This window comes from Parus major, chromosome 8 (assembly GCF_001522545.3).
Source record: "Parus major isolate Abel chromosome 8, Parus_major1.1, whole genome shotgun sequence".
In the NCBI taxonomy this organism is placed as follows: Eukaryota; Metazoa; Chordata; class Aves; order Passeriformes; family Paridae; genus Parus; species Parus major.
Window position 1 is genome coordinate 8,608,729 of NC_031777.1, and position 27,936 is coordinate 8,636,664.

Below are 27,936 nucleotides of genomic sequence, written 5' to 3' on the forward strand. Positions count from 1 at the left end.
TGTAATTTATCATTTTACAGTGAAATCAGGCAATGAGCTTATGGAACAATTTAAACTTGCTGATCACTGTTCCCCTCACAACCTCCAGAGTCCCAAGTTTAAAGGGCATTCTGTTATCAGATTATTTACCTTGGCTGAAATCAGAGGAAAAGGTAACTCCCCCATCCTCCAGCCTAGACCCTGAGTAAACCAGGCAGTTGCATGATTTTGGAGTTTCTTTCATGAACAACATAGCCACTATTATTATCTGAGTTGTGTTGAATATAGCAAGCCACTTCCAAATATTTTTTAAATCAAGAAAAAAAAAAAAAAGATTAACCTCATTTACAGTCACCTCACTAATAGCTGTCAGTTGATTTAGCATCATTAGAGATATAATGCTTAAATTTGGGAATAGGCGAGTGTAATTTTACAGTTTGCATTATCTTAGCCTTTCTCTAAGAAAATGCAGTTCTGAGATCACAGAAGAGAACAGAATGAACAGGGATGCTGTGATGAACACAATCTATTCAGCCAGAGGAGATACATGCTTGTATGTATTGCTCACTTGATGATAGTAAGAAAAAACTTACACATCACCTCCCTTAAATTGTCAGGTCAGAGTTTCTGAATTCACCCTTACAACGTCTTGTTGTTCCATCATTATCCTGCATTGTTTACAAAACAGAGAAATCATATTTTCTTTTCTTGCTGCCACACATGATCCCTCACTAAAGTAGACTCAAGCTCCCCAAAACCAGCCAGTTTCAAAATCCACAGCCCAAGCCTCCCTTTCTACCTCTTTAGATCAGACATTACTGTCCCCTACAAACAGAATTTTAATAGAATTCTACAATATCTAATCAGAGTGAAGAATCCCATGCTATTTGTAATATTCACAGTTGTGTGACAACAATATATTACCAGTGAAATTTCCAGTAAAATCCAGTGAATAGATTTTATTGTACAATTGCTTTTGACAGTAGTACAAAATAGGGTTTCAAAACTGTATGCAATATGAAAAGTTACCAAAAAATGTTTTGTTACCAAAAGTTACCAAAAACGCCAACCTAAAAAAACATTTTCAAGGGTAGTTTAACACTTACTTGCTTTTCTCAAAATCATTTATCCATTTACTACATACATATTGTACAAATACATCTTCCTATACATCATTTACATTTCAGAAGCAGGCAATGCCAAGTGTGTCCATCACCATCACAATTGCTTGCAGAGGATCCACGACTTCTTGCATGTTATCTCTTCTCAAGACCCAGTCTGGTTTAATCCTGTGAAAAGATTAGTAGCTTGGATTAAAAGATTTCAATGTCACAGCAGAAATAAAAGTCTAATTTTTAAGCACTTACCTTGAAACTGTTTTTATTCTTAGAGGAGTAACTGGAACAGAGCAGCTCCCACCTAAGGCAGTGCTTGTTTTCTGCTTCATGAGTGTTCTCTCTGCATCCATCCTGTGTTTCCGAGCTGTGAGTTTAAACAGGCTCTGGATGCAAGAAACAGTTCTTGGCATGCCTCGGATTTCCTGAGGAAATGTGAAAACAGCACACAGTCAATACTAGAAGTTCAAAAGCAGCTTAAATCAAGAAAATATGAGTGTGTTCACCATCTTGAAAATGTGTTTTTTTTAAACCAATGATTAGTCAAAATTAATATTACAGCCATAACGGGTATGGGAGAGAAAAAAATATTACAAACACCACTAAAACATGCAAGAAAAGTATGTTAAATTAAATGATTAAACCCAAAACATTGAGGTCTTACCAAAGCTCTTTTTGAGTCCTTTGAGAGGATGGCCAGCAAACAACAGGTCTTTGTGAAAATGCTTCCTCCCTTCTCTGAAACTTTGTCCCCAGCTTTGCCTCTGTACATTTGCAGTAGGTCTAGTAAAGTATCTATAGAATTTTCAGCTTCATAAACTGCTTGAGTAGTTCTTTCATACTGTTAAACATGAAAGAGGAATGAAAGTTTCCTGATAGATGGATCTTTACAATATCCTTAGTTTACAGGGTACTACTTAGAGGTTAGAGGAAAAAGCAAAGCTCATATTCTCCCCTAGAATAAATTTGTAACTGAACTGGTGTCCAAGCAATACAAATTGCTTCTGTATTTACACAATCATAACAGACTATAAAAAGGTGCCTTTTGTGCTTCCTCCCTTGTTTAGAAACCCATAGAATCTGATTTTACATTTAAAATAAAAAAATTAATTAGAATAATTTCAGAGAAATTTAAAAATACTTGTGGTACCTTGCAATGCCTTAAGGCCATGAAATTTTTTTTTCACAAAAACCTCCATAAAACTATTACAAGGTAAATAAATAACTGTTTTCAAAATAACAGTGAAAAATCAGAACCTATTTTTATTCAAAACTACTACTTTTGTTGTTCCAGATTTGTTCAGAAATTTTGTGGATAAACAAGTACTGCTTGTGGAGTAGAAGCAGTAGTAGTCTACTGCTTATAAACCTGCAAAAGAAAATATTAAGTTACCTTTGAAACATTGAGTAGAACCTGAACTGAGTATCTGATCACATCCATGCATGGAACACTACGGTTGCAGTTTCGAATCAGAACAAAAATACTGAAGATTGCTCTGCTCTGGGCCATATTCTCACAACACAGTGGAGACAATCTGGTAGCCACCTCTAAAACAATTAAAGAAAACAAATAGAGAAAAGTCTGAAGTTCTAGCAAAATAATTGTAAACCAGAATTTTCTCAATTTTTAATTAAAAGTGAAAACTAAAAACTGCAATTATTAAGTCTTTCTAAAGCAATAGTTTTAATATTCCAGACTAAAAATTAAGTAATGATCTATAAAATGATCCATAGAGAACATAAACTGATAGTAAAAATAGTAATAAACTTATGTTAGGTATAGCACTACTAGAGCTGATGGGAAATTAGAGCAATCATACAGGATTTCCTATCTCTACATAACCATTCAAATATTGTTCTTAAATCAATAATCTAATTTTAGTCTAGAAAACCCTCCATTATACCCTCCAACACTCACATTTTATGGTCATACAGAAAGCCTAAATACTGTGAACTCTCCTCAGCTGAAAAAATCCAGTTTTTATCATTCTGAAAATCCATCAGTTATTATAAAACAAAATACTGACCAAGGTGCTTCAGCGCTGCAAGAATGTAGGAGAGATGTTTGTATTTTAGAAGGTGGTCAATTGCAATTGCAGTTCTGTTGCCCAGTTTGTTTTCTTCCCTGCTGTTTTCTTTGGCCTTTTCTAAACTACGCCTTAAAGCTCTGGTTTTTGCTGTGTCAGTCATTTTTCTCCAAGAATACCCCCTCCACAATGCCTACAGAAAAGGAATTCCACAAAGAGAAAAAGTTGTAAAGAAGAGACAAGACAACCGAACTTCCATCTCCATTCCAAATCAGTTTTACACAAGTCTGACAAAATATTGAATGACCTTGGGTATTCAATTTTAAGTCATTAATACTCAGTGTTTATCTTTCAAATACTGGACTTACAAGACAAAAGGCAAAAAAAGTCCACGCATATTCAGTCCACACACGCTCCCAGCCTAAGTCATCTCAACCATTATCTGCTTAGTTTTCCTTCGTGGTCTGTTTGCCTTCGGCTTTCATGGCTAAACCAAAGCTGACTTGGCTTGCAATTTCACTGATAAAGTCATCAACCAAAGCAAAGATCGTTTCTCTCCCCAAAAACCCATGAGAAAAAAAAACAGATAATAAAAATATAAACAAACCCAAACCTGTTATTTTCTTACATGAGGTGTTTACCTGAAATTTAATTATTCCCACTGCAAATTTCCTCCTGCGCCTGCAGGCAAGGAATCTCCTCACATTTCTCTGGATTACGGTTGCTGCCTCATTCCTGTGATTCAGCCAGCTTCGAACCACACGTTGTAACCGAAGGAGTCTTTGATAATTTCTTAAAAATCTCTTCCGTTGCATTTTTGCTCGGAACCATCTCTGTTTAAAATGAAAGTACCTTTCTGTTTATTTAAAACTTTTCCCCTACATTCCCTTTTCTCACCCTAAATGAGCACTGATAAAAACAGTGTTTTAACACAAGCTGACAGATACAGGCACTATAAACATCACCAGTCACAAATAACCTCTATGACTCTGATTGGCCTTGGATAGCTGAAATGCAAGACTGCAGAATGAAATCTTAACTAGGAGCCACTATGGAAGCATTCTGAGGAGAGAAGGGTAGAGAAGGGGATAGATAGAATGGTTTTCAGTTAGATGGGACCTACAATGATGATCCAGACCAACTGTCTGACCACTTCAGGGCTGACCAAAAGATATAATATGTAACTCTCCCAATTTATACTTGCACACAGCATTACTATGTCATAACAGTTCTCTTTCTTTTGGCTGGCTTTTAAGGAGAATCACCACTCCACTTTTCTCACTTCCTAGCTCTGTTTCTTCCCTTCTATAAACAAAGAAGGGAGACAGTACTGTGTACCAAATCAGAGCAAGAAAACCCTTTTCCATCCATCCTCTCTTTCCCTAAAGGGAAAATCTAATTTATGGGGAGAAATAACAGATTTTATACATGGAGAAGTAATAGGGCAAAATTTGCCATGATATCCCTGACCAAAGAACAGCTATTTTAAAGCTCCCATTTTAGCCTTTCCATTTATCCAGTGCTGGCCTCCCATACTGGAACTAAGCTAATGGTCAGTTTGGAGACCTGGAAATAATTTTTACAATTTGGCAGTACTGCAAAAAAGACCTGATCTTGATCTTGTTTTTAGATAAGTAAAACCTGGTTTTATTACAGTGCTGCAACCTAAGCAGGCTCTAATACCACTGGCAGATCAGAAGCATCCAACCAAATAAATCAGTATCCCAAGGGATTGTTCATGTAAGGAGATGTTCTACATTTCACAAACCTTACAGGTTGGTGTCTGATCTTTTCTACCTCCAGTAGGATATAAAGAGATAGGCTAAGACAGCACTCAGATTTATTTAGCAAGCTTGAGGGTCTGAAAAAAACAAATTGTCCTATCCATTCTCAACTTCAAAATACTTGATAGCCTCCAGAGCTTGCTTCGCCGTGCATAAGCAGCATTATTTAGTAAATCATAGTCTCCATTATTTAGCCTTATTTTCACATGTGAAGGAACTACACTGTCTTAGTGCTACAGCTTAGCTCATAGAAAACAAGTTAGACTGTTACACAAATCATTCAGCCTTAATCAGAACAACCTGTATTATAAGAACAGATGAGATCTGGGTCTGTCCAAGTTTTAAGGTGAGGTGAATCCTGTAGGCCCTTTGAATTTTAATTGCAGAGATATGATGATATGCAGCTGCTGTAAAATAAAGAAGTCTCTTCTTTTGTTTCTGATCAGAAATCTGTAGAGAGAAAAAACAGGGAACATCATTAATTTTCATACTCTGAGATAGCTGGATGTCCACGCAAAGAACATAGTCCACAGCAACATATTATTAGATACTGACAATCACCTCAGAATTAAAGTAAGCTACCTCTGTGCAATACCAGGTCTCTAATCTGAATGGTAAAACAGAGAAGTGATTGTAAGTAACATCATCAATACATAGCAGAGAATAATTTCATTGCAAGCCTATGTGTTCATTCTGACCCGCCCAATACTCAAAGCAACCAACAAGAATTTGATTTTAACACTGAGAAATCAAGTTTTCCTCTCCTTGCCAGTCAGAATTAATGGAAAAACAGCTCCAGAGGTACATTACATCCAAAGCAGTTTTAATTTGAATTATACCAACCTTTCTCCTGACTAAATAACCCCGAATAAATGCTTGCAGTTTAGTGACAGCTCTTCTAGTCTTATTGTATTTCATAAATTGAAGCCTGCCTTCCTGCCAAGCCCGCAGATGTTTTTGGATAATTACAGCAGCAGCTTTTTGTTGAACAAATTTCCTTCTTGCCTTGAAACCTCTATATGCATTTTGGATCAGACATGCAGCCTGATGCTTCTGGAAAAGATATTAAAGAATGCATTGATAATTAAACTTCTGTTCATTCGTGTCAGGATCAATATACATTTATTTTTATTTCTATGGGTTTTTTTTTCATCATAAAAAAAATAGAATGAGAAATACAAGCAAACTCATATAATAGCAGTTTATATAAAATTCACTTTCACAATTTGGAAGGTCTTTTCACTTACCTAAATGGGGTCAAAATATGGGCTTAATGTTTTGCAAGCAATAAAGCCAGCAGAAAATTTGGCATTTTATTTTGGTATCAGTATATAGAGGAGTAATTCAACAATCAGAACTGTTCAAAATCAATAATCAATCCTGTTGCTTAAAGCAAAAAAGGGTATTTCTTATTTTGAAGATTGTTCAATCTTTGCTCTGGTTCCACCTTTTCTATGTTCCTGCACACATTTATGACAAAAATCACACAAATATATTGAAAACTTTTAAAATAACCATGACATATCAGAGTGCAAGTGAAAACATACCTCTCTTAGAAGTCTTCTGGCCCTGTACTGCCTGTACGCCAACTGAATCTTAACTGCAGCACTCCTGGTTGCCAGAAATTGCTGCTGAAGCATTTGTGCAGTGCGGGTCGCTCTCCAGATCCTTTGGATGGTAAGGGCACAGGACTTCATTTTCAAAAACCTAACATGGAAATTGCATTTTTAAGTAAAAAAACAGTGATGGTTTATGAAATCATTAAGATAGATATTGAAAAAGCAGAGATGTTCTCAACCAGATCTTGGAACACAAATTTGGGAATAGCCAGCAACACTGGCAGAAAGACTGATTTTAAACAGAAGATACTTTCTGGTTTCCCATAGGAGGTATTTCCCCAACTTCCTGCCAAAGGAGGCTGGGGAGGGACACAGCAGTTTGAAAGGTATTGGACAGATTGACATACAACAGGTCCATAAAAGGATAATAAAAGGAATAGGCAGGTATGTTTAAAAAGCCGGGATGCTGAGGAAGGACCTTGTATCACTGAACAGCATCCCCTACTGCTACTGGCATGGGACAGTTCAGAATGAGATGAGCTACCAGGCTGATCTCATAGCAAAATAAACATAAATCAGTTTAACTGTTCCATTGTGGATTAAAATTAAATAGTTTTTCAACCTACAAGCTGTTTGCTGGAATTTTAACAATATCCTGAACATTTTTCTTGCAAAAAAGAGGAAAAAAGATCAAGGCCTACTCTTTCTAGAGCCCAAATAAACATAATTTAAACTTGTGAAGGAGCTTCCACTCTAGGAAAACAATTAAATGTAATGAAAATCCTGTGCAAAATAATAACCCTGCCTGCACTCATAGGGTTATGCTCACACATGTTATAAAGATGCTGCAGGGGCAGAGCCTGAGAACCTGCAGAGCTCTAAACAGTGCAGTGCAGCACTAAATAATTACATAATAAAAGCTTTGAGAAATGGAATGATGTGCCTCAGATTCGGTATTACCGAGTCCGCAGCTGTTTGGCTCTGAAGTGACTCTGGATAACAAGGGTAGCTCTGAGCACAGACGCGTATTCCTTTCGTGCCTTGTAACCTCGGAACCAGGCTTGGATGACTTGTGCTGCTCTCATTTTGCTAACCCACTGCCTGGCTTTATAACCTCTGTATGCTGCCTATTAGACAAATACAAATAAAAATAAATCAGAACTGTTAATGGAATGAACAAAATTAAAAAGAAAAATATCATATCAACAGGAACAATTCTTAGGATTCCTATCTCTAACATACTACAAAGACAAATTTCTCATAACTAGATGTTTTCAAAAGCAAGTGAAACATATCCAGGGAAATACCACAAATGCAACTCTTTTAATATTAGTCTGCAAAAATAACTATATTGTGAAGAATCAAATACAAGAGATAAAAAAATACCAAACACTCAATTAAAAACACTTTTATGATTACCTGAATTGTAATGGCAGCTTTTTTTATTTGATGGAATCTGTGTTGATCAATATTTCGCATCCGATGGGCTCTGTACTGCTGCTGTATTAACACAGCAGATGACTTCCACAGGAGATATTTCTGTCTCTGAATAAATCCACGGAAAGAGGCCTTCAAAGAAAAAGAGAAATTTGGATTATTTCACTACTTGCATCACATCAGCTGGGAATGTTTGCATATTTCTATGTACAGCTGTACTCACTGGCTTATTATAAAAACGGCAATAGAAATAAACATATCTCCAATGTCAAAATTGATTCTTTTTTCTACCTTTTAAGGAAAGTAACCATCCTTATATTGTTCAGGATGTACAAGTTAAACACTCAGAGAATAACTAAGCAGCTACCAATCTCCCCAAAACATGGAGGTGAGGAAACCACATCTGCTTTCCTTCAATCAGTTAAGTATAGCATGTGGTCTCCAACAAGAGAGTAAAACCAACCTAAGAAATTCTTGTAGAATCCTAGAATGGTTTGGGTTGGAAGGGACTTTTAAAGATGGTCTAGCTCCAACCCACCCAACATGGGCAGGGATATCCATTTGATCAGGCTTCTCAGGGCCACAAATTTTTATGAGATGATTTATTTCCCTTTCTTCCTTGATTTGGGAGAATTTCCCTCCTTAAATTCCTCTTTAAAATTTTAGTTAGGCACTTCAATTAGTCTAGGGCCAATTAGTAAACCTAGGAGGACTAACATGATTGATTTACTCACACTTTTCTAAACATGAGTCCTTAAAAATGTAGCAATCATTTTTTTTGCCATTTATGTCACTTTATACCCAGTATACCCACTTTATACCAGTGCCCTCTGATACAATAATAGATCTAGACAGCTTTCATTCATTTTCTCATCAAATAAAACACTCATCAAGCCACTAATATTTAGAGGTGAAATTCAGTTGTCCTAAAGAACCTTATTTCTGTGTACTGTGGTAGTGAGCTTTATACATCTGCCCTGTAATACACTTCAGAAACTGATTCTCCTTTAGCTTTAAACTGTAGTTTGCAAGAACAGTAAATCTTTAAAACCAGTAATATGAAAAACAAAACACTCAAATCCCCGTACTATTCATTCAGAAGTACCTGAATTTTAATTGTGCTTTCTTTCATTTTGTGAAACCTCTTCCTTTCAATGTATCCTCTGACTGTGGCCTGCACAAGGATAATGTTCCTCCGGGTTTGTAAGTAAGTCATTCTCTGGTGCTTCACAGTCAGGTGGGATCGGTAGTGCCACTGCAGGACAACTGCTGCTCTTTTATAGTTCATATACTGTGATTTACATTTATGCATTAAGTAATAGGATTGCAATGTAACAGCTGCTGCTCTGAGTTGGATGTATTTTCTACGCTGCAGAGCCATCTGAAGAAAACACTGAATCTTTCTTGCGGCTCGTAGTTGCCTTGCTGTTTTTCTTGCTTTCATAGCTCGGAAGGCAGACTGAATAACGACTATTGCTCGTCTTTGAGCCAAGTATTCTGCCCTCTGTGAACGAGCCCTGAGACGCCGTCTGTACCACCTCTGAACTGCAACTGTTGAGCTCCGGATCAGTGTATAGCGAGTCTGTGCTCTTCGGCATCGGTACATGGACTGGATCATTACTGCTGCTGATTTCTGTGCAAGAAAGTATCTCCTCTCCACGCACATTCGTAAGAATGACTGAATGCGCCGGGCAGCAGCATGGGCTTTATATAACTCCCTGGCTTTCCTAGCACGAAAAGCAGCTTGAAGGCAAATGACAGCCTTTCTTATATCCGCATAATTTCTCATGGCAGCTTCTCTTGCCATTTTGGCTCTGAACCTCTGCTGTGTAACTGTGGCAGCCCAGCACAGCTGTTTGTAACACCTACGTTGTACATACATGCGATAGTTGGACTGTATTACAACTGCTGAAACATGCAGGCGTTTCAGTTCCTGCCGTGCCTTCATTCCTCTGTATGCTGCTTGAATAACAAGAACAGAATTCTTCATTGTCAGATACTTCTTGCGTTGGTTCTTTCCTTTCAAATAGGATCGAGAATAGTTCTGTATAACCACAGCTGCAATTCTCATATTGTGATAGGCCCTTCTATCCCTGAGCATTCTGTAGGCTGCCTGTATTGTGCTGGCAGCTGAATGCATGTGCTTGAGACTCCTCCTCACCCTGACACCTCTGTACATAGCCTGGATGCAAATAGCTGCTCTGCGGAGACAGCGATATTCCAAAGCATGCTGCTTTGCCAGAGCCAAAGCTCGGTACCGTCTCTGAAAGACAAGAGTAGCTGCTTTAAGAGAGAGATATCTCTGACGTTCTCTGAAGGCTTTAAAGTTTTTCTGAACCACAGTTGCAGCACGGTGCATTTCCTGCCATTGTTTTCTTGCTTGCATGTGTCGAAAAGCTCTCTGGATACAAGCTGCTGCTTTCTTTAATGAAGTGTAATGCTCTACAGCAATTTTCCTCAGCCTGTGGGCTCTGTATCTCCTCTGTATTAGCTGGGCTGCCCACTGAACTCTTCTGTAATGACAGTACTGCCTATACATTCGGTAGTTTCTCTGTATTGTAAGTGCTGCCTCACATTGTCTCTTCAGGAAGCATCTTGTTTTCATTCCTCTGTAGACAGCTTGAAGAACTAAAACAGAATTGTACAGTTTTAAGTACTTTTCCCTCTCACGCTTCCCTTCCCTGTAAGCTCGATAACGTTGCTGTATGATTACTGAAGCAAGCCTGAGTGTTTGATAAGAAGTGTAAATTTTACGCATTCTTAACATTGCTTGAATAACTGTAGCAGCTTGATGCATTTGCTGCATTTTCTTCCTTACCACAAATCCTCTATAAGCAGACTGTATGATAACAGCACCATTAAGGAGAGAGAGATATTTTTGACGCTGAATATTTGCTAGTTTTGTTGCTCTGTATTTTCTCTGAATTACAACAGCAGCTGACTTAATGGAAAGAAAACGTTTTCTTTCAAGGAAAGTTCTAAACTTTCTTTGAATAATCATAGCCGATTCATTCATGGTTCTGATGAGTCTTCTTGTTTTCATACCACGGAACGCAGCCTGGAGGCGTAGTACAGCATTTTTCAAAATCATGTAGTTGTGAACTTGTGCGTCTCTCTCCTTACAAGCACGGAACCACTGCTGAATCTGCCTTGTTGCAAGCAACAGCTTTCTAAAATCCCTCTGTTGTCTGTACATCCGATAATAGGACTGGATTATTGCTGCTGACTGGTGCATAGTTTTTAAGTCTTGTCGGACTTTCATGCCTCTGCAAGCAGCCTGGAGGATAATAACAGACTTTTTCAGTTCCAAGTACTTTTTGCATTGTACTTTACCTACACAAAATGCTCTGTATTGCCTTTGAATTCGTATTGCTGCCATTCTCATTGACTGATATTTTATGCTCATGCAATACATCTTAAACATGGCTTGGATGCAAACAGCTGCTTGGTGCATACGCTGAACCTGTCGCCTCACTCTTACACCTCTGTAAATCGCCTGCACTTGGACTGTGACTCTTTTTAAAGACAAATACCTCTGCCTTTGACATTTAGCATGAACAACTGCACGATAACGCCTCTGAATGACTATAGCTGCAGATCTAAGCCTTTCATATTCCTTCCTGACCAGATAAGATTTGAAGGCAGCTTGTATAGTTGTAGCAGCTTTGTTTAGTTTGTTCAGTTGTCTCCTCACAGTCATCCCACGGTAAGCAGACTGCAAGGCTAACACAGCTGCCTTGGTTTTTAAATAAACTGCCCGTTCGGATTTTTTCATACAGTAGGCTCTGTAGTATTTCTGAATCACCAAAGTGGCTTGTCTTAGTTTCTTGTATTTTACTTGATTTATGTGCATTCTGTAATAGGATTGAATAATCATTGCAAGATGATGCTTCTTCTGATACCTTTTTCTCACAGCTTTTCCCCTCCATAGTGCCTGAAGACACACTGCAGCATTTTGCAGCTGAACATATTCTTGCCTTTGTCTCTGGCCTAGAACTTTGGCTCTGTAATGCCTTTGGATGGTTAGCACAGCGTGCTTCACAAGCCTGAACTTCTTCACAGCCCTGAATTTTCTGAAGGTAGACTGTATCCTAGTAGCAGCAACATGCTGCCTTTGAATCTGCTTTCGCACCTTCCAGCCACGAAAAGCTGCTTGTAAAGAAAGCACAGCTGCTCTTGTCATTAAGAAGTTCAGTCTTTGCCTCTTACCAACCTTACAATTTCTGTACCACCTCTGAATCACAATGGAGGCCTGAACCATTGCCTTGTCTTTCACTCGTGCAGCATGAGCTCTAAAAGCAGTCTGGATTTTAATAGCAGCTCTGCATTCAAGTTTGAGCTTTTTGCGTGTTTTATAACCCCTGTAGGCTGCCTGTAAGCACACAGCTGCTTTTCTAACTTGCAAGAACTCCTGCCTGTGACACCGGGTCTTTCTGCAGGCACGATAACGTTGTTGAATGACAATGGCAGCACTATACATGTTCAAGTACTCTTGCCGGCCCCTTTTCATTCTGTAGCAGGCCTGAAGTAATACTGCAGCCTCCCTCCACCTTTGTATTTGTTTCCTGACAAGATAGCCTCGAACTAGAGCCTGAATTCTTATGCAACCTCTCTTCAATTTCCTATAATCTTCTTTAAATTGAAGAGCATGTCTCTGAGAGCGGTATCTTCGCTGGACGTAAACTGTTGCTTCCCTCAGTGCACAGTAATGCTTACGGACTTGCCTCATCTTTGCAAAAGCTTGAATCTTCACTGTGGCATCTCTCAAGTTTTTAAATCTCTTCCGGGCAACATAAGCACGGAAACTGGACTGAACTTTGATCACAGATCTCAGGATACGAGCCTGTCTCCTGGCTTGCATCCCTCTGTAGGCAGACTGGAGAACAATGGCAGCCAGGCGTACCTTTTGGAAAGCAGCAGTTGCCTTTTTAGCGGCCAGGTGTGTCTTATACTGGGTTTGAATTACAGAAGCAGCATTTTTAATCTTTTTGTATCTTTTTACTTGTTGGTATTTTCTCACGTGTGATTGCAATGTAGTAACAGATTTTTTTAACTGCAGGAATTTTTGTCTCTCTTGTTTCATTCTCCATAGTGATTGAATAACACGCACTGCTTTTGCTTGTCTGTACAGCTCTCGTGCTTTCATGCATCTAAAAGCAGCTTGGATTACTATCACTGCTGCGCGCTTTTGCAAATAAGACTCTCTCTCAACTTTTCCCAGTTTATAAGCTCTGTAATACTGCTGAATTGTCACTATTTTTGCCCTGTGCTCCTGGTAAACACGTCTGGCCAGCTGACCCCTGTACCAAGCCTGAATCTTGATAATAATTTGCTTAATGTGTAGATACTTCTTCAGGTCTCTGTGCATCCTGTACCAAGACTGTATGACAACAGCAGCCCTCCTTCTCTTAGCCAATTTTGAAGATTGCCATTTTTGGAAATAACTCTGAATCACCAAAGCTGCTTTAATTTTCTGTTGAATTTTGTATTTTCTCCATCTTCTGAATGCAGACTGAATAGTAATTGCTGAAGACCTTAGGATTCTGTATCTTTGCTGATGTATTTTTGCCAACTTGGTTGCTCGCAGATGTCTCTGAATTTTAACAGTAGCCCAAACAAGTTGTTTATATGAAGCAACAGACTTCACCATCCTTATCCTTGCTTGTACAAAAATAACAGAGTGTCTTAGCTGTAAGTATCTTTTCCTTGCAGAGTATCTCCTCCAATAAGCCTGCAGGTACAAAAAAAAAATAAAATTGTATTTTTTTCATACAATGTTGAGTTAAGCATGAATGAGGCCTGACATCTTCAGACTTAGTAAGATTTCTTATTCCTAAACTTATCCGAACCATGAAGTATTCTGAGTTGGAAGGAACCCAAAAGGATCAAGTCTTACACTTGACTGAATGGCCCATACCAGGATCAAAAACATGACTTTGGTATTATTTCTGGGTCTTAATTCCTAGGAAGTCAAATCCAGAAATCTGTTTAGAAGAAAAAAAATGTAAAAGCTAAATGTTTTTTAAGCATTTTAAATTCTGGGAAAATTTGCCCTGACAATAGCAGATTCCCTTTCACACTATCTGATAAAGCAGCAATTCTTTAATATCCATTCTAAAAAGTCTTAGGAGTGCAATATTTATCTTTGGGTAATGGTGGTGAAAGTATCTTGAGAAACTGAACTAAGTGCCTAAACTACCATTGCCATGTCTGCCACTCTCAATGTGCCCACTGCAGGTAATCTAATGCTAGAAGAATAATTTTAATTTTTTTTCAAAGCTTAAGTAATGTTCAGCAGCTGCAAAGAAGAAAAACAACACAGTCTCATCAGTCCTTATATTAGCTGTTTAAAGGCTCCATGTTTTAATGATGGTATTCCAAAATATTCACCAAGAAGGAATAATTGTTAATTTAATAGCATACTACCCTCTTTCCCTGGAAAGAAAAACTTACTAAACCTCCCAAAAGCAGAGCGGGGGAAAATAATAAAAAAGTAATACATTTCTTGAAAGCATTAACTGCTGCAAGCAGCACAAATGGTCCTTAACAAGGCATTTTCTTAGAGGCTTCAAGGGGTTTTCTTGCTGTATAATCTTGCTTTAGATTGTATTACCTGAATGACTGTGGCAGATTTATTTCTGGCTTCCTCCAGTTTTGCCTTTTCCAGATTGAAGAGAGTCCTCCTGGTCAAGTATCCTCTCCAGTGCTTCTGAATGAAAATGGCTGCATTCTCTTTTCTCAGGATATGTCGGCGAGCCAAGAAATTCATTGCAGATTTCTGAATTATCCGAGCAGCTCTGTCTCTTACCTACAAAGAATAAATTTCCACTGAACATTAGCTATGGAATTTTCACTCAAATTTTTGATTTGAATAACCACCTACAGCAATTGTAAGATTAATTAATAAAAATAATGCCTGCAATGTTTAAAGGATTTTGAGTCTTTCTCCCCCACCAGCATTTTTACTATTAGTTATTTCAAAAGAGTTATAAAGAGAATGTTTTGTCATCATCGTTAAGGTTGTATAGATTTTATACAGTAAAGAAACTGGAGATGAAAAAGCCTAAATAGAACCTCTGTCCTTTTTCTACACCAGAGATTCTCAGAATATTTCACTTGAACACTGTTCCATATGTAACATCAATATGTAAGTCAGCAAGACACAGTGGTGGCATTTATCAGCCTTAAGGTGTCATAGTTTTAAAACCTTCATTGAATCTGGCATAACTACCAGAAAATCAAGATACAGAAATTCAATTCAAAAGACTGGTGAAGCTTAATTTCTTAACAAAAAATAGTAAATACACGCAGAAGTTTAACTACTCGTCTTACAGTCATGAAGGAATAGGATTAACTACTCCTTTAGATTTAAGGAAGCAGTGCAACTATTTTATATTTGAAATATTGTGAGAAGAGTTTAAGGGGTGACACACAAAAAAGAGCAGTAGCCTCTAAATACCTGTAATTACTTCAGAAGACTAAAAGAAAAGTGGAGTTTAGTAGATTACACCACCAAGAAGGCCACATATTTTGATGATAGAAATGGCACTCAGTTTAAATGCCAATATTAGTCCAACAAACCTGTATTTTCTATTGCATTTGTATTCCTTTTTTTTCCTTAATGTAGAAGCTATGAATATTGCACAAGCAAAGAGTACCTGAGAGAGTTTCAGTTGCCTTTTCAGCCTGTAGTTCCTCCAAGCAGCCTGAATTAATCGTGCAGCTCGAGTTTCTTGGCGAAGATCAAGAAGCCGTGAACACAGAAATGACAAGTAGGTGATAACAACCTACAGAAACACAGAACACAGCAAGGTAAGGGCTGTACAAAAGAGCAGGACATATTCACATGAGGGCAGAACATGTTTATATTAACTCTAAAGGCATTTTACCTTCTCATCAGGAATTGTATTTGACATGTCTGTGTAATGAATCATTGCTGGTATCCCACCCAGGTCAGAAACTGCAGCATTGATCAGCTGGAAGTTTTGCTTTTCATTGTCCAAGAGTTCCTTGTATAGGACTGAGGGAGCTACAGCTTTGTAAAGACAAAATATTAGTCAAGTGAAATTGTGCAAAGAAATAGATTTTAACATAAACTTCTGTACATCATATAACTCACTTTGATCAGACATTTCTTCTACAACATTTAGAGAAGTGTCAGACTCAGATGAGGATGAGGAGTTTAGTCCCACTGTAACAGTTCTTGAACATTCTACAGTTTGAGTTGTTCGTTGGCACACAGCTTCCAAAGGCATGTAGCAGGGGTGATAGTGATGAATCAAATGACATAATACTCTGCCATCTGAGAAACACACTGTGAAGTTTTCCACCTGTTAAATAAAATAAAATACATATTCCTTAAATTAGTCAGTTGGTATAAACTAGATATAGAATTTCTTCTCTTGTACCTTTAAATGTGACCAAGTGCAAAATATTTTTAACAAAAAAAAAATTAGGTCGCTAGTACTTCCTTTGAGCATTTACTGTACAGTGACATACAGCTGTGAAAGTCCAGAAACAAAAGAGGTGTCGAGTCATTATACAGTCAATCTACAAGGGAAACATTTATGAAACCAATCTTTCTACAGGATCCCAAATAAACTTCTATAGATACCTTTACACTAGGTTTTCAACACAGAAATAAGTTCTGAATTTGCATCAGTCCTAAGAGCTTGGTTTTATCCTTCAGAAAGACTAGCAGCCACTACCATATTCTGACCACCGTCAGGTATCTGACCAGGGCATCCCTTCTTGGAATGAGCAAACATATCCCTTCTAAACCAACATCTCTGAGGAGATGAACTGACCTTATCGCAACAACTAGCTTAATTCTCATGGAAATTCGATGCACAAATACAAATGAAAGCTTAGTAAAAACCCACAAACAATCTCCATTCCAGCAAAAAATGCTCTGTTTTTAAAAAGCATTTTTATGCACAAGACTAAAATGGAAGAGAAAATTTTTTTCTCAGATTTGTTTAAAAAGAGAGGTGCAGCTAAATTCACAGAGCAATGATTATTTCAAATCAGATTTAACAAAGTCCAAAAGAATATTTACAAATAATTACAACTGGCTTCCTGCTACACATTCAGTGGTTTGAAGAACTCTGCTCTGTAAAGAATTACAACGACATAGGGTGTACTTGTGGAAGTGTACACAAAACTATTTACCTTGATATTGTAAAATCTACAAACAGCATTAACCCATGCCATCAGCAGCTTCACATTTTCACTGTAAGTCTGAGATGAGAAGTTACTACTGTCTTCCTGTATTCTAAAATAATTTGGAAACGTCTTGACAGCACCCAATAGTGCTTTTCTCTTGTGTGTGCTCTTCAAAAATTCAATTTCTTCTTTTAAATGTTCCACATTCAGAAAAACATCGACCTGTTAGGAAGAAAAAAAAAAATGGACATGTCAACCGTCTGACATGTCCTGCATTACTGCTGCTGGATGCAGAGCTTTAGACATGGCATTTTTAAGAAAATCTCCAATCACTTCTTAGCAGTACCTGCCACACAACCAGTAGTAGACAATCTGGACTTGCCAGCAGTCATGGGAGATAAAAAACCCTAAAGCTACCCTTCCCACTCTTCTGTGTAAAAGACTTACTGCATTAGTTAATAGCTGGGAGAGATAGGGAAGTTCCCTGTGTAATTTCAATGTGCTGTGCAATGAGGAAACAATTAGAGTCCTGTCTGCAGTTACACTGAGCCCACGTACCAAACCTCCTCTTTTGAGGGATTCCAAAAGGACTTGAGCTGGTTGGAGAACAAGCAGCATATCCACAGGGCTTGGATAAAGCCACTACTCACTCAAGTTATTTCTCCAATCAAAAGCAATGCAACTGTGACACGTGCATCAGAAGAACTAACTGAAGGAAGTTAACTACATAATATGTAACAGTATTTAAGAAAGAAAATAATTACCCTTGATTTTTATTATATTGTCCTATCTTAGCGATAGTCCTGTGACTGAAGTCTTTAATATTCTCGCTTTATATATACTTAATTGCACTTACATTCCTGACTACTTAGTGGTGAAATTCCACCTCAACTTTTACCTTATTCTGCCTTTCATACATTATGTTCCTTCCAGCTGGATTTGTCAGTTGGACACTTATTTTTAAAATACCCTCTGACTCAAGTTAGCTATTAAAACAGTCTTAAGAAAACTATTTTTACTTCCTCTACTAACTTTTGAAATGTCATTGCAGTTAGAAATCTTCATTCTTATTTCAAGAATGTTTCACTGATGGTTTCAGATAAAAGGATGAAAAAGTAGAAGAGATATAGCTTCAGACTACTCTATAATTGTCTCATCAGTGTAACCTCAAAATGTCCTTTTCAGTTACTAAGTCTACCTGCAGTTTGAGATCAACATTATTTTACTTTTAAGTATCAATTCTGCTACTATTCAGCATAAACTCAGAAGTTTGTTTTTTTGCAAAAACTTGAATGAATGTGTAAGAAAAAGCACAGTTAAAACACTATCCAAGGTGTATTGTTGGGAACAATTAGCAGTTTAGTAAAGTTTATATGGAACTTTGAATCTACAAAGCAAATCATTTCAGTCTAAAATTTGATTAGTAAAGGCTTTCACAAACATTAAATATCCCCGCAAGAGTTGTGTTTTCATTATTACTCCTTTGAAACTAGCAAAATCCAAACAAAATAAGCAATTGGATAGTACCTGGAAGGCAAAGACGATTTTCCACAGCAGTGCTAAAGTTCGTTCCCTGTGTCTATCCACAATGTCCCTGGAGTCAATTGAAGAACCTATCAAATAAAACAAGGGATTAAAATGTGCAGTAGTTATCTGATGCATTTAGAATAAACCTGATTTCTTGGCCTTACCAGTTTCATCTTTCAAGTGCACTCCTCGCTCTTTAAGGACATTGAGAACAATATCAACATTATGTATCTTCTGTAGCCGACTTACTGCAGGAACTCTCAGTTGTTTTGAAAGACTCCAGTTTTTGGTTAGAAGCTCCACTGTTCTCCTAACAAAGGTAATTGCATGATTTAATGTGTCTGATGAGTTCACAGAAAGTATTATATAAAAGAAAATAAATATTTCAATAGAATTCTGTGTCAACGCACACAAGACGGATGCCACATTGTAAGTCCACAGCCAGGTTTGTAACAGCAAAATCAAATTCATCAAGTGGAGTTTGAATATGACTGACAGGTAGTCCTAAGAAACACAGATGGCGGGAAAGGTCACCTTCACCACTCAGGAAGTCCCGGGAAAATGCAAGCAAAAGGTCTTTGCTAGCCTAAGATTCAAAAAAAAAACCAAAAAAAACCCTTAACACTACAATATTTGTGAATCAGAATACAATTTTTCCCCCTTTGTACCTCCCAAATTGCATTTCATATTTCCTTATCTAGTTCTTAAAATTACTTATTTTTTAAAATTATTTTTAGCAAGTCACACACAGCTTTAACTTTTGTCAGATTAAAAACAACAAAAAAAATTTTACACTGAGTCTTAGGATAATACTGGAGGGAGATAGCAAATCACATCTCTCACCTTGAACTCTGCATCCTTACAAAAGAGGCAGGGGTCATGGTCAATCATTCTGGACTGTTTGGCACAATCCAGAAAGCAAACCAACAGCAGCAACTTTTTCAGTGTGAACTTTGACAAAGCTTCTTCATGACCTAAAATGATATAAGTCAGTAAGTGATAGTTTAAAAATTAAGTGCTACAAATAAAGTATTTTGGAAGTAGTTGTTACCTTCCCGATAAAGGTGGGGCACGACAGGATGTCTGTATTCAGCTGCAATGTCAGGGTTCCACAGCAAGCGATTAAGGATAAATATTGCTAAACCCATAACATCACTATTACTCTCCAAAGCGATCAGTTCTCCATAAATTGTCTAATATGAAAGAAGGGAGAAAACAGAATTAAGTATTAAAAGCCACCTTAAATACTATGTGATTTTATTTGAACCATATACATTATTGAATTTCTAAAATAAGAAATGGCAATTGATTTCTAAATATCAAACAGTTTTCAAGTGAGTCCCTGAAAGGTAAAGACAAAGGAAATTTCACAAGATCTAATCTCATTTCAAAACATGTATGATCATCTATGTCTGAGAAATTAATCAGGAACTTCTTTTAGACAATGATATTCTTCTCCAGTTTAGTAAAGTGAAATGGCTAGTGAAACACTTTTGTGTTATTGGTCATGGAATTAACTTCCACTATACTTGATTAAATATTTTCCTTCTCAATAAGGTAATCACTGTTTTAAAGCAAGTATGTTTTAACAATTTAAAATACATGCATTATGCTAGAACTAAATTGAACCTACATGAATTAGTATGACAGAAAGTAAAAAGAAACCCAAAACAACCTCTACTAAAAAAATGCTATGTGTCATTTCAACTTAGACTACAGACTATGGACAGCCCACTTACCTCCAGACCTATACGCAGCCATAACGGGTTGTAAGATAAAAGCCAATTAAGGACTTTCTGCCTTTCTCCTGCAAGAGAGCATCTTTTAATATTACATCCAGCAAACATTTCATATTAATGCAAAAATTTCTATTAACCAACTTTAGATTAAACAAACTTAGTGTGTGAATAACCCTTTTTCTCCTTACAAGAGGAGAGAATTCCAGGTTTCAGTCCTCTTACCTATGTCTTTCCAGAGGTGCCTGTCCCTGCGGACCAGCAGGCGCCTGCTTTCGATCTCCACCTCAAGTTTCTGGATGGCTTTGACCATGGTTTCAGAGGTGAACAGGCGGCAGGCCTCGCGCCGCAGCCTATTCAGCTTACGGCGAGCTGTGTATGCTTTTAGAGATGCCTCATCTTTCGTGGGTGCCTTAGGAAGGCTCATTTTGTGATGGTTCTCTTCCCCCAAGATAAGAGCAGTTGCATTTACTGTTTAAACATTCAGAAAAACCACGTATTTACATCTCAAATAATTTTTTTACATTTATTTCTCATTATTCCTCATTTATTTTTCCCTTCTTTAAGCTAACATTTTGTTATTTTTATTCTGACTGATGATTTATCCTTCAGGAAACTTGTCAGCTGTTGCACTATACATATGTTATCAAGTACAAGAACAGCAGTCAACTATTAAATATAAGAACACTTATTTCATAAGTGAGCAGTGCTAGGAATTCAGTTTCAAAATTAATGGTTCCATCCTCGGATTTTTCAAATGAAGCTAAAGATAGAGCAAAAAGTAGGTTATCCTTTTAGTAAAGTGCCAGCTATATTTTCCAGCAGGTGGGGATTCCCCTCTTGCAACCCAGTGCGGAGTGCCATGACCACGTATTCCAGTGCATTCTTGTTGCAGAGCACCCTCCTCATGCAGAGGTGTGGTGTGCTGTGCTTGCAATGAGCTACTGAGCCATTCACACTTACCAGAAGGTAGAAAACATGACAACATAACCCTAAAAAGGTTTAGTGTTAAATGACTACTACTATTCATTAGTGTTAATAAAGTATATTATACAAAGCCTAAGAAAATGAGAAGACAAAATTATTGTACTCTTACCTTGTGAGGTATTTGTTTTTACATTGAAGTCATCTGGGGTGAGTACAAAATTTAACCACCACGTGAAACCTCGTTGCTGCTTCTCCTTCCACCGTTCATCATAAAACATGTTTTTAGCAGCAAAAGGCATTGGGTGCCTAGGGATGACTTAAAAAAAAAACCAAAACAACAAAAAACTTGTCTTTGCAATTCTTGAAATGTTTGATAACCAATATACATTTCACTGTGGAAAGGATTGATGTTTTAATTTAGCTCGATTTAGCACCATAACTGAAAATAGCAGATTGTTAAAATCTTCAGTGACTGGCAGGGACTAGTAAATAAATTTCAGCCACAAAACATGGCTTGAGTTGTCATAGCCCTAGAACTAAGACAAGATACCTAGGCCATTTGCAATGGGGCAAGCCCAAACTGAACTGGAAGAACCATTTCATAGATGCATTTTTCTGATCAGATCAGAAAGTACTCTTAACTCTGCAAAATTTTTATCTTGATGGGAAGAAATTTTCTCTTCTGAGGTATTCTGTTGTTGCCTTAAAGTGTTATCAGATATGGAAGATAATTGATATGGTATTTAACTAATAGCCATTAGTAAGCTCGGAGCAGAACTGTAATTTTAAACTTACAGGCCAATTTGAAAAAAAAAGTTACATTTACTTCTAGCTGATCATATGTTGCAATCAATTTTCTTATAAGTAGACAAAACAGATCACAAAAGATTACATATAGTTTTCTGCTAGATTGAATTGATTCATTTCAGGTACTATCTTCTACTTCCTGTCAGCTCTAAGCTGTTAGGTCTTACCTGACACCAGCAATACACCAGTTGTGACATATTGTTCAGTTTTTTTACCAAACACCAAGAATCTGCCTACCTGTTTTCAGTGGTTTCACAAATGTCAGCTGTGACTGGGCCAATCCAGGGACAGATTTAGTAATTCTCTTGGTAGGTTTAGATGCCTTCTGAAGTGAAGAACCTACAAGCATTAACACACAAATATCAACAGCAAATACATCAGTGAAAGTTAATGTATTAAAGTGCATATCACTTTAAAGTACAGAACTAGAGTAATTCCCCATGAACCATTCAAAAAATATCAATGATTTAAAAAAGGGAGGAAGGAAGATGTGTGGATGCAGGGAACTACAGACTAGTGAGCCCCTTTTGTGCCTTGGAATATCATGGAACAGGTCCTCATGAAAAGCATGTCAAAGCGCATATAAGACAAGGAGGCAATTCAAGACAGTGAGCGTGGCTTTATCAAGGGCAAATTGTCCCTGACCTGTCTGGTGGCATTCTGTAGCAGAGTGGCTGACACAGTCAACAAGGGGAACTGACTGATGTCATCTGCCTTGAGTTCTGTAAAGCCTTCCACACAGACCCACACGGCACTTCCATCTCCACATGGGAGAGATATGGATTTGGAGGGTGTACCATTGGGAGGATAAGGAATTGCAGCCAAAGACTTGTGGTCCATGGCTGTGTGCCCAGGTGAAGGCAGGTGATGAGGGGTGTTCCTCAGGGATCTGTCTTGAGACTGGTGCTCTTCAATACTTTATCAATTACAGTGACAGAGATCGAGCACACCCTTGGCATGTCTGCAGGTGACACAAAGCTGAGCTGTGCAGGTGACACAACAGACTGGGAGAACTCAGAGAGAGGAGCCCTGCAGAGGAGGACCCAGGGATTCTGGTGTATGAAAAGCTGGACACGAGCCAACAGTGTGCACTCAGAGCCAAGGCCAACTGAATCCTGAGCTGCATGAAAAGAGGGGTGGCCAGAGGTCAAGGGAGGGGATTGTTCCCCTCTACTCTGCCCTTGTCCAGCCCCTCTAGATTTATCCTAATGGATTAACAGAAATAACCTGGTAGATAACACTTTTTCCTGCTGCATATCAATACTTTCAATTTCAAAATACGTTGTTTTTATGCAGATCATCTTAAAAAGCCTGACATTGAAGTGCATTACTGAAAGCCCCAAATCAAATCCAGATCACAGAACAGATCATTTTACTGAAGAAAGCAGCATGTGCTATTTTGACCTGAAAGCCACAATTAATTTTCCTGGTAGTTAAATTTTGCAAATTAAATTCATCTTTAAGTCCCACATCCTCATTCCTTTGACATTCCAGAGCATATTTGGGGTTGGAACAGTTAGAAAACCCCAAATAAATGGAAATGCAAGCTGTCAGCATTTTCTGATTTTCAAGCAACAAAGTATCAGCAAACAATAAGGCAGAGAGAACTACACAAGGCTAACAAGTTAATCACAGACAGTAAAAAGCATGTAGAATGAAAAAGACTTGGGAACTTTTTTACTGGAAGGGTAGTTAGGAATTATCACAGGCTGCCCAGGAAAGCGGTGGAATCACCATCCCTAAAAGTGTTGAAAATGTGCATGGAGTGGCACCTGGGGTTATGGTTTAGTGGTGAACATGGAGGTGCCAAGTTAGTGGTTGGACTCAATGTTCCAAGAGGTCTTTTCCAGCCTTCACAATTCTACTTCTAAAAATATGTGACAACAGCACTGAAGGCAAACATTCACAATGGTAAATGTACACGTGACAAATCTTGTGCAGTAAATTTCCAGAAAATTTGATTTACATATCAAGGTCTCTGCTCAAGAGCTGTTAGATACTTTACCTATTATTGTCATTAACAAATTTACACAGGAATAAAGCAAATTTGAAGCCAATTACATAACCAAAACTCTAACCTAGTTTTCAGGTTTTTTAAAACAGATACCTAACAAATTACACAAGCCCACATTTCAGAGATATGAAATACTGCTGTTGCTAGACAGTCCAGTTGCTATACACATTTCCTAATCAAAGGCATCTTTCAGAAAATGATAAAGGAAACACAGCTCACCGGCTTTCTTTCTCTGCCCTACTGTCTCTCCACTCATGGATTTGCAGGCTGATGGTCGTCTGGCCCTGTGTGTTTTATTGTCCGTGCTAGAGGTAAGAGCTCTTTTTCTTTCCACTTCTTCCACATGCACTGGAGCTGTAACTCTACTGTTTCCTACGTACATTTCACTTTTCCTCTTACGACACAAAGTTGATCCAGTAGATGAGTTTACGTTGTCATTGTGACACTTCTTCTCAGATGAAATGGGAGCTATAACTGGAAGGTATTTAGATGTTTCTGCTTCCATATGTCCATGCACCACATTAACACATCCAAGTATTGCTTTATTAAGGCATTTTTTAGATTTTGGTTGACGGGTTTCTGTTCTTGTTTCTTCAGTAGCACCAGGCTTACTTTTTATGACAGTGACAGAAAGAATTGGGCGCTTTTTTGTTTGCTTTCTCTGAGGGGGACTGTTAGTCTGAAGTTCCTCTGCAGAAGGAAAACTGTAGTGATCATCCTTGGGTTTATCACAATCAAATGCCTGTGATTTTACATTATGCAGCTCACACACTTCATTTAAGCTATTTTCTATGTGAACATGTGTTTCTGTCTCTACACCTCCATCTTTATTCCATTTTAAGGGCAGAAACCTCTTAACAACACAAGTCTCTGTGGTGGACGATACTAATGCTTCCTCAGGCTTAGGAGTCTTTGATAGCTTATCTGACAAACTGTCCTTCACAAATTGATCAGGTGACAGAATTGGAAAAGGCTGTTCTATTACATCTATATCCACTTGATAACTGTCACTTACAAAAGCATCTGGACTCAAAATTCTCCTTGTACTTAAAACAGGTGCAGAGGCTGAGTGTTCCTGAGTGGAAACTGGTGAGAGTGTAAAATTAAGAACTCTGCCATCATTTGAAATTGGCAATTGTGCTAATCCAGCACAACTGGAGGCACTTTCAGGTTGCAATTGATTGTGCTCAGTAACACATTTATTGGTGTTACAGACAGCAATCTTGGACAACAACTCCTCATTTCCAGAGGCATCAATATCCCCAAACGTAGTAGACCTTCTCAGGGCAAGTGGCGTGTGAACAGTATTGCCACGTTCCTCCAGCACTGGTGCAATAGGAGATGGAGGCAGCTGATTTTCTGTGCCAGCAAGAGGGTCATTTCCTTGGGATATACTGTTCTGCACCGTGTTCTGATTCTCACATGACTGAAGGGGACTTCTAAGTCTATCCACCTTCTGAGAAACTTGAAATGTTTTATTAACATTTTTAATTTTTGAAGTACTCTTCTTAACGTCTATTGCAGATGTTCCTGAAGAGTTCTTCTTTTTTAATGTATCCCAAAGACTCTTCTGAAAAAGAACCATAGATAAAAGTTAGTGTCCTAGCTTTCTAAATTCTTCTACATGTAAAAGTAAACATTACTAGCATACCCATTCAAAGTTTTATAAAACTATAAAAAGAACCCCTGATCAAAAATTCACAATATCTTATTTTCAGGCTTGAAAACTATTTATTTAGTCTTATTTCAGTTTTACTCTTTAAGCTGTAGTTTATCAGTACCTACTTTCCAACTCAATTAAAAAAAAGTTGAGGACAATGGGCATTTCCATAGCATCATTTATTATTTTATAGTCGTCCTTTGCTGAATTTTCTAGTAATAAAAACAATATTCGCATCAGAGATGCCAAAGATACAGAATTAAGATACAACAAACACACACTCACCTTTTTCTTTGGGGGCTGCTCAGCAGCACCCAGGAGCACAGCTTGATGTTTTACGACATCATTAACAACAAAAGTCACCAGTTCTCTGATTTTTCCTTCTTCTAATGGTGTCCATGTAACAGAAACAAATATTCTTTGTCCTGACTATTGGAGGAAAATAAATATTTAATATCTAGCATTTAGGTACACTTAGGTAACATTGAAGATCCAGTAATCAACCAAACAACGAGCAGTATATAGAAGTAATATTTATTATGACATGAAATGATAAAAAAATGGTAAATGCTTAAATTCAGTTTTCCCTCTTTGACATGTAAATTTAAGCAACCCCTATCAAAAATGTTGACTTACTAAAAGGTTTCATACCTCTGAATCAAACTACGGTGGAAAACAAAAAAGAATACATATAAATGTAACACATAGGAGAAGGCTTAAGTAAAGTTGAGTAGAAGAAATTACATAATTTTTGTACATATTAACCAAATAAGTCCTCTAGAATAATTCTGAGAAAATTATGGTGGGACAAATAATCAGAGGCTGATTAATTTAGGACCTTAGCTGATCCCAAATATAAGTGTCAATTTTTAAAGTCAAATCTGACATACAAGTGTCTTGAAAAAAAGTAAGACACTGCAAATTATCAAGGAAGTTAAAGAAGCTTTCTATTTCTATTTCTATTCAATTCATTCATTTCTATTCCATTCATATATTCCTAGAGGAACGTACTATTCAAGCACTTTGCAGTGAGACTTTACTCTGGTTTTATAAGCCCATTGTTGCAAGAGATGTCCAGAGTGTTTCTTCCTCTCTCACAAACATTCTGGACAGTTGGATAATTCTGGATAATTGTAGATGTATGTTCGTTTAAACCATTCTTTTAAAAACTGATATTGACTATACCCATGAGTATACTAAACTGTGAGAAAACCCACAGTTTGCATTTCCTTAGGTATCATAAATGTTTAATACTATTTTAACCATGACTTGCTCTCTGTTGTGTCAACTAATCAACGTGCAGAACAGTGAACTAGCATCCTCTTCCCTCAGCCCTTTTCGTTAACATATGCCCTGAAACTTTTTGACAGGCCTCTCTTTTAAACAACATTCCTAAGGAACAGCTAATTTAATTTTATTTTTTTATCCTCACTGTAAACACCTCTCTGTTGAACCAGGTTGTAGCGCTTTCGCAGCGTTGACAGCCCCTAGCCTAAACGGCCCAACCCCGCCATCCCCAGCTGCTGCCGCCCTTCGTGGCGAACCGCGAGACACAACCAACACGCACCGCCCTCAGCGGGGCCACAGCTCTGGGTGCCGCGGCCGCCGCACATCCCGGTGACTGGAGGCTGCCTCCGGGCAGGCCCAGCGCAGCTCCTCCCTCGCCCCCCGGCCCTGCGGCCGCCAGAGTTCCCAGCCGTCCCGTGGTGTGTCCCCCCACCGTACCTCCACAAAGAAGCGGCGGTGCTCGATGCTGAAGCCCCTGGCAGCGGGCGGAAAGCGATCGATGACCACCTCGGCATCATCCTCGTTGGGGTTGTCGATGCCCAACAGACGCGTGCGGGAGGCGCCCACACGCAGGCGGCCGAAGCTGAGGAAAGGCGGCCGGGAAAAGTAGCTCAGGACCAGCACAGCGGAGTCCTCATCCGCGTCCTCCTCGCCACTCCGCGGAACCCAGCGCCGCCGGGAAGGCTTGTTGGCGGGGCCGCCGTCCCCCGGCGCCGCTGCGGTGACGGAGCCCGCGGCCATGGTCGGGCAGGCGCGGAGCGGCAGCCCCGTACAGGCAGCACTGCCAACCGCCGCTCGCGCATTCAAACCCAGGGCTCCGCCAATCCCCACGCAGGCCGCGCCCACTAGTCCCGCCTCCTTGCCTCTCAGCCAATCCTAGCGCGGCTCGCACCCGTTCCAACCCGCCCTCTC

The 27,936-nt window shown here is 38.5% G+C and overlaps 1 protein-coding gene across 2 annotated transcripts; it reads right to left on the minus strand.

Annotated features, from left to right (window-relative positions):
- Nucleotides 1–303: 303 nt before the first annotated feature.
- Nucleotides 304–27,797, minus strand: ASPM (assembly factor for spindle microtubules). Of its 2 annotated transcripts, none has more exons than XM_015636695.2 (29): nt 27,463–27,797; nt 26,023–26,166; nt 24,297–25,647; nt 22,301–22,402; nt 21,426–21,572; nt 20,555–20,800; nt 20,333–20,400; nt 19,645–19,786; nt 19,437–19,567; nt 19,004–19,179; nt 18,758–18,903; nt 18,594–18,679; nt 17,073–17,288; nt 16,021–16,231; nt 15,791–15,930; nt 15,560–15,688; nt 14,515–14,709; nt 9,007–13,632; nt 7,884–8,033; nt 7,425–7,591; nt 6,453–6,612; nt 5,749–5,958; nt 5,206–5,355; nt 3,763–3,954; nt 3,122–3,314; nt 2,488–2,642; nt 1,759–1,935; nt 1,347–1,519; nt 304–1,268 (listed from the first exon to the last, which is right to left on the minus strand). In XM_015636695.2, the coding sequence occupies exons 1-29, from the start codon at nt 27,763–27,765 to the stop codon at nt 1,163–1,165; spliced, it is 10,392 nt and encodes a 3,463-aa protein (XP_015492181.1). In that variant the 5' UTR covers nt 27,766–27,797; the 3' UTR covers nt 304–1,162. The 2 variants fall into 2 exon arrangements, with proteins under 2 accessions (XP_015492181.1, XP_015492180.1); XM_015636694.2 differs by having other exon boundaries at nt 15,791–15,936.
- Between the last annotated feature and the right edge of the window lie 139 nt (nt 27,798–27,936).

Coding starts and splice junctions, on each gene's coding strand:
- ASPM (XM_015636694.2), bottom strand. CDS start 27,765: ATGGCCGCGGGCTCCGTCACCGCAGCGGCGCCGGGGGACGGCGGCCCC. Junction 1,936..2,487: donor TTCTACTCAATGTTTCAAAG/GTAACTTAATAT, acceptor CATGTTTAACAG/TATGAAAGAACTACTCAAGC. Junction 1,269..1,346: donor AGAATAAAAACAGTTTCAAG/GTAAGTGCTTAA, acceptor ATCTTTTCACAG/GATTAAACCAGACTGGGTCT.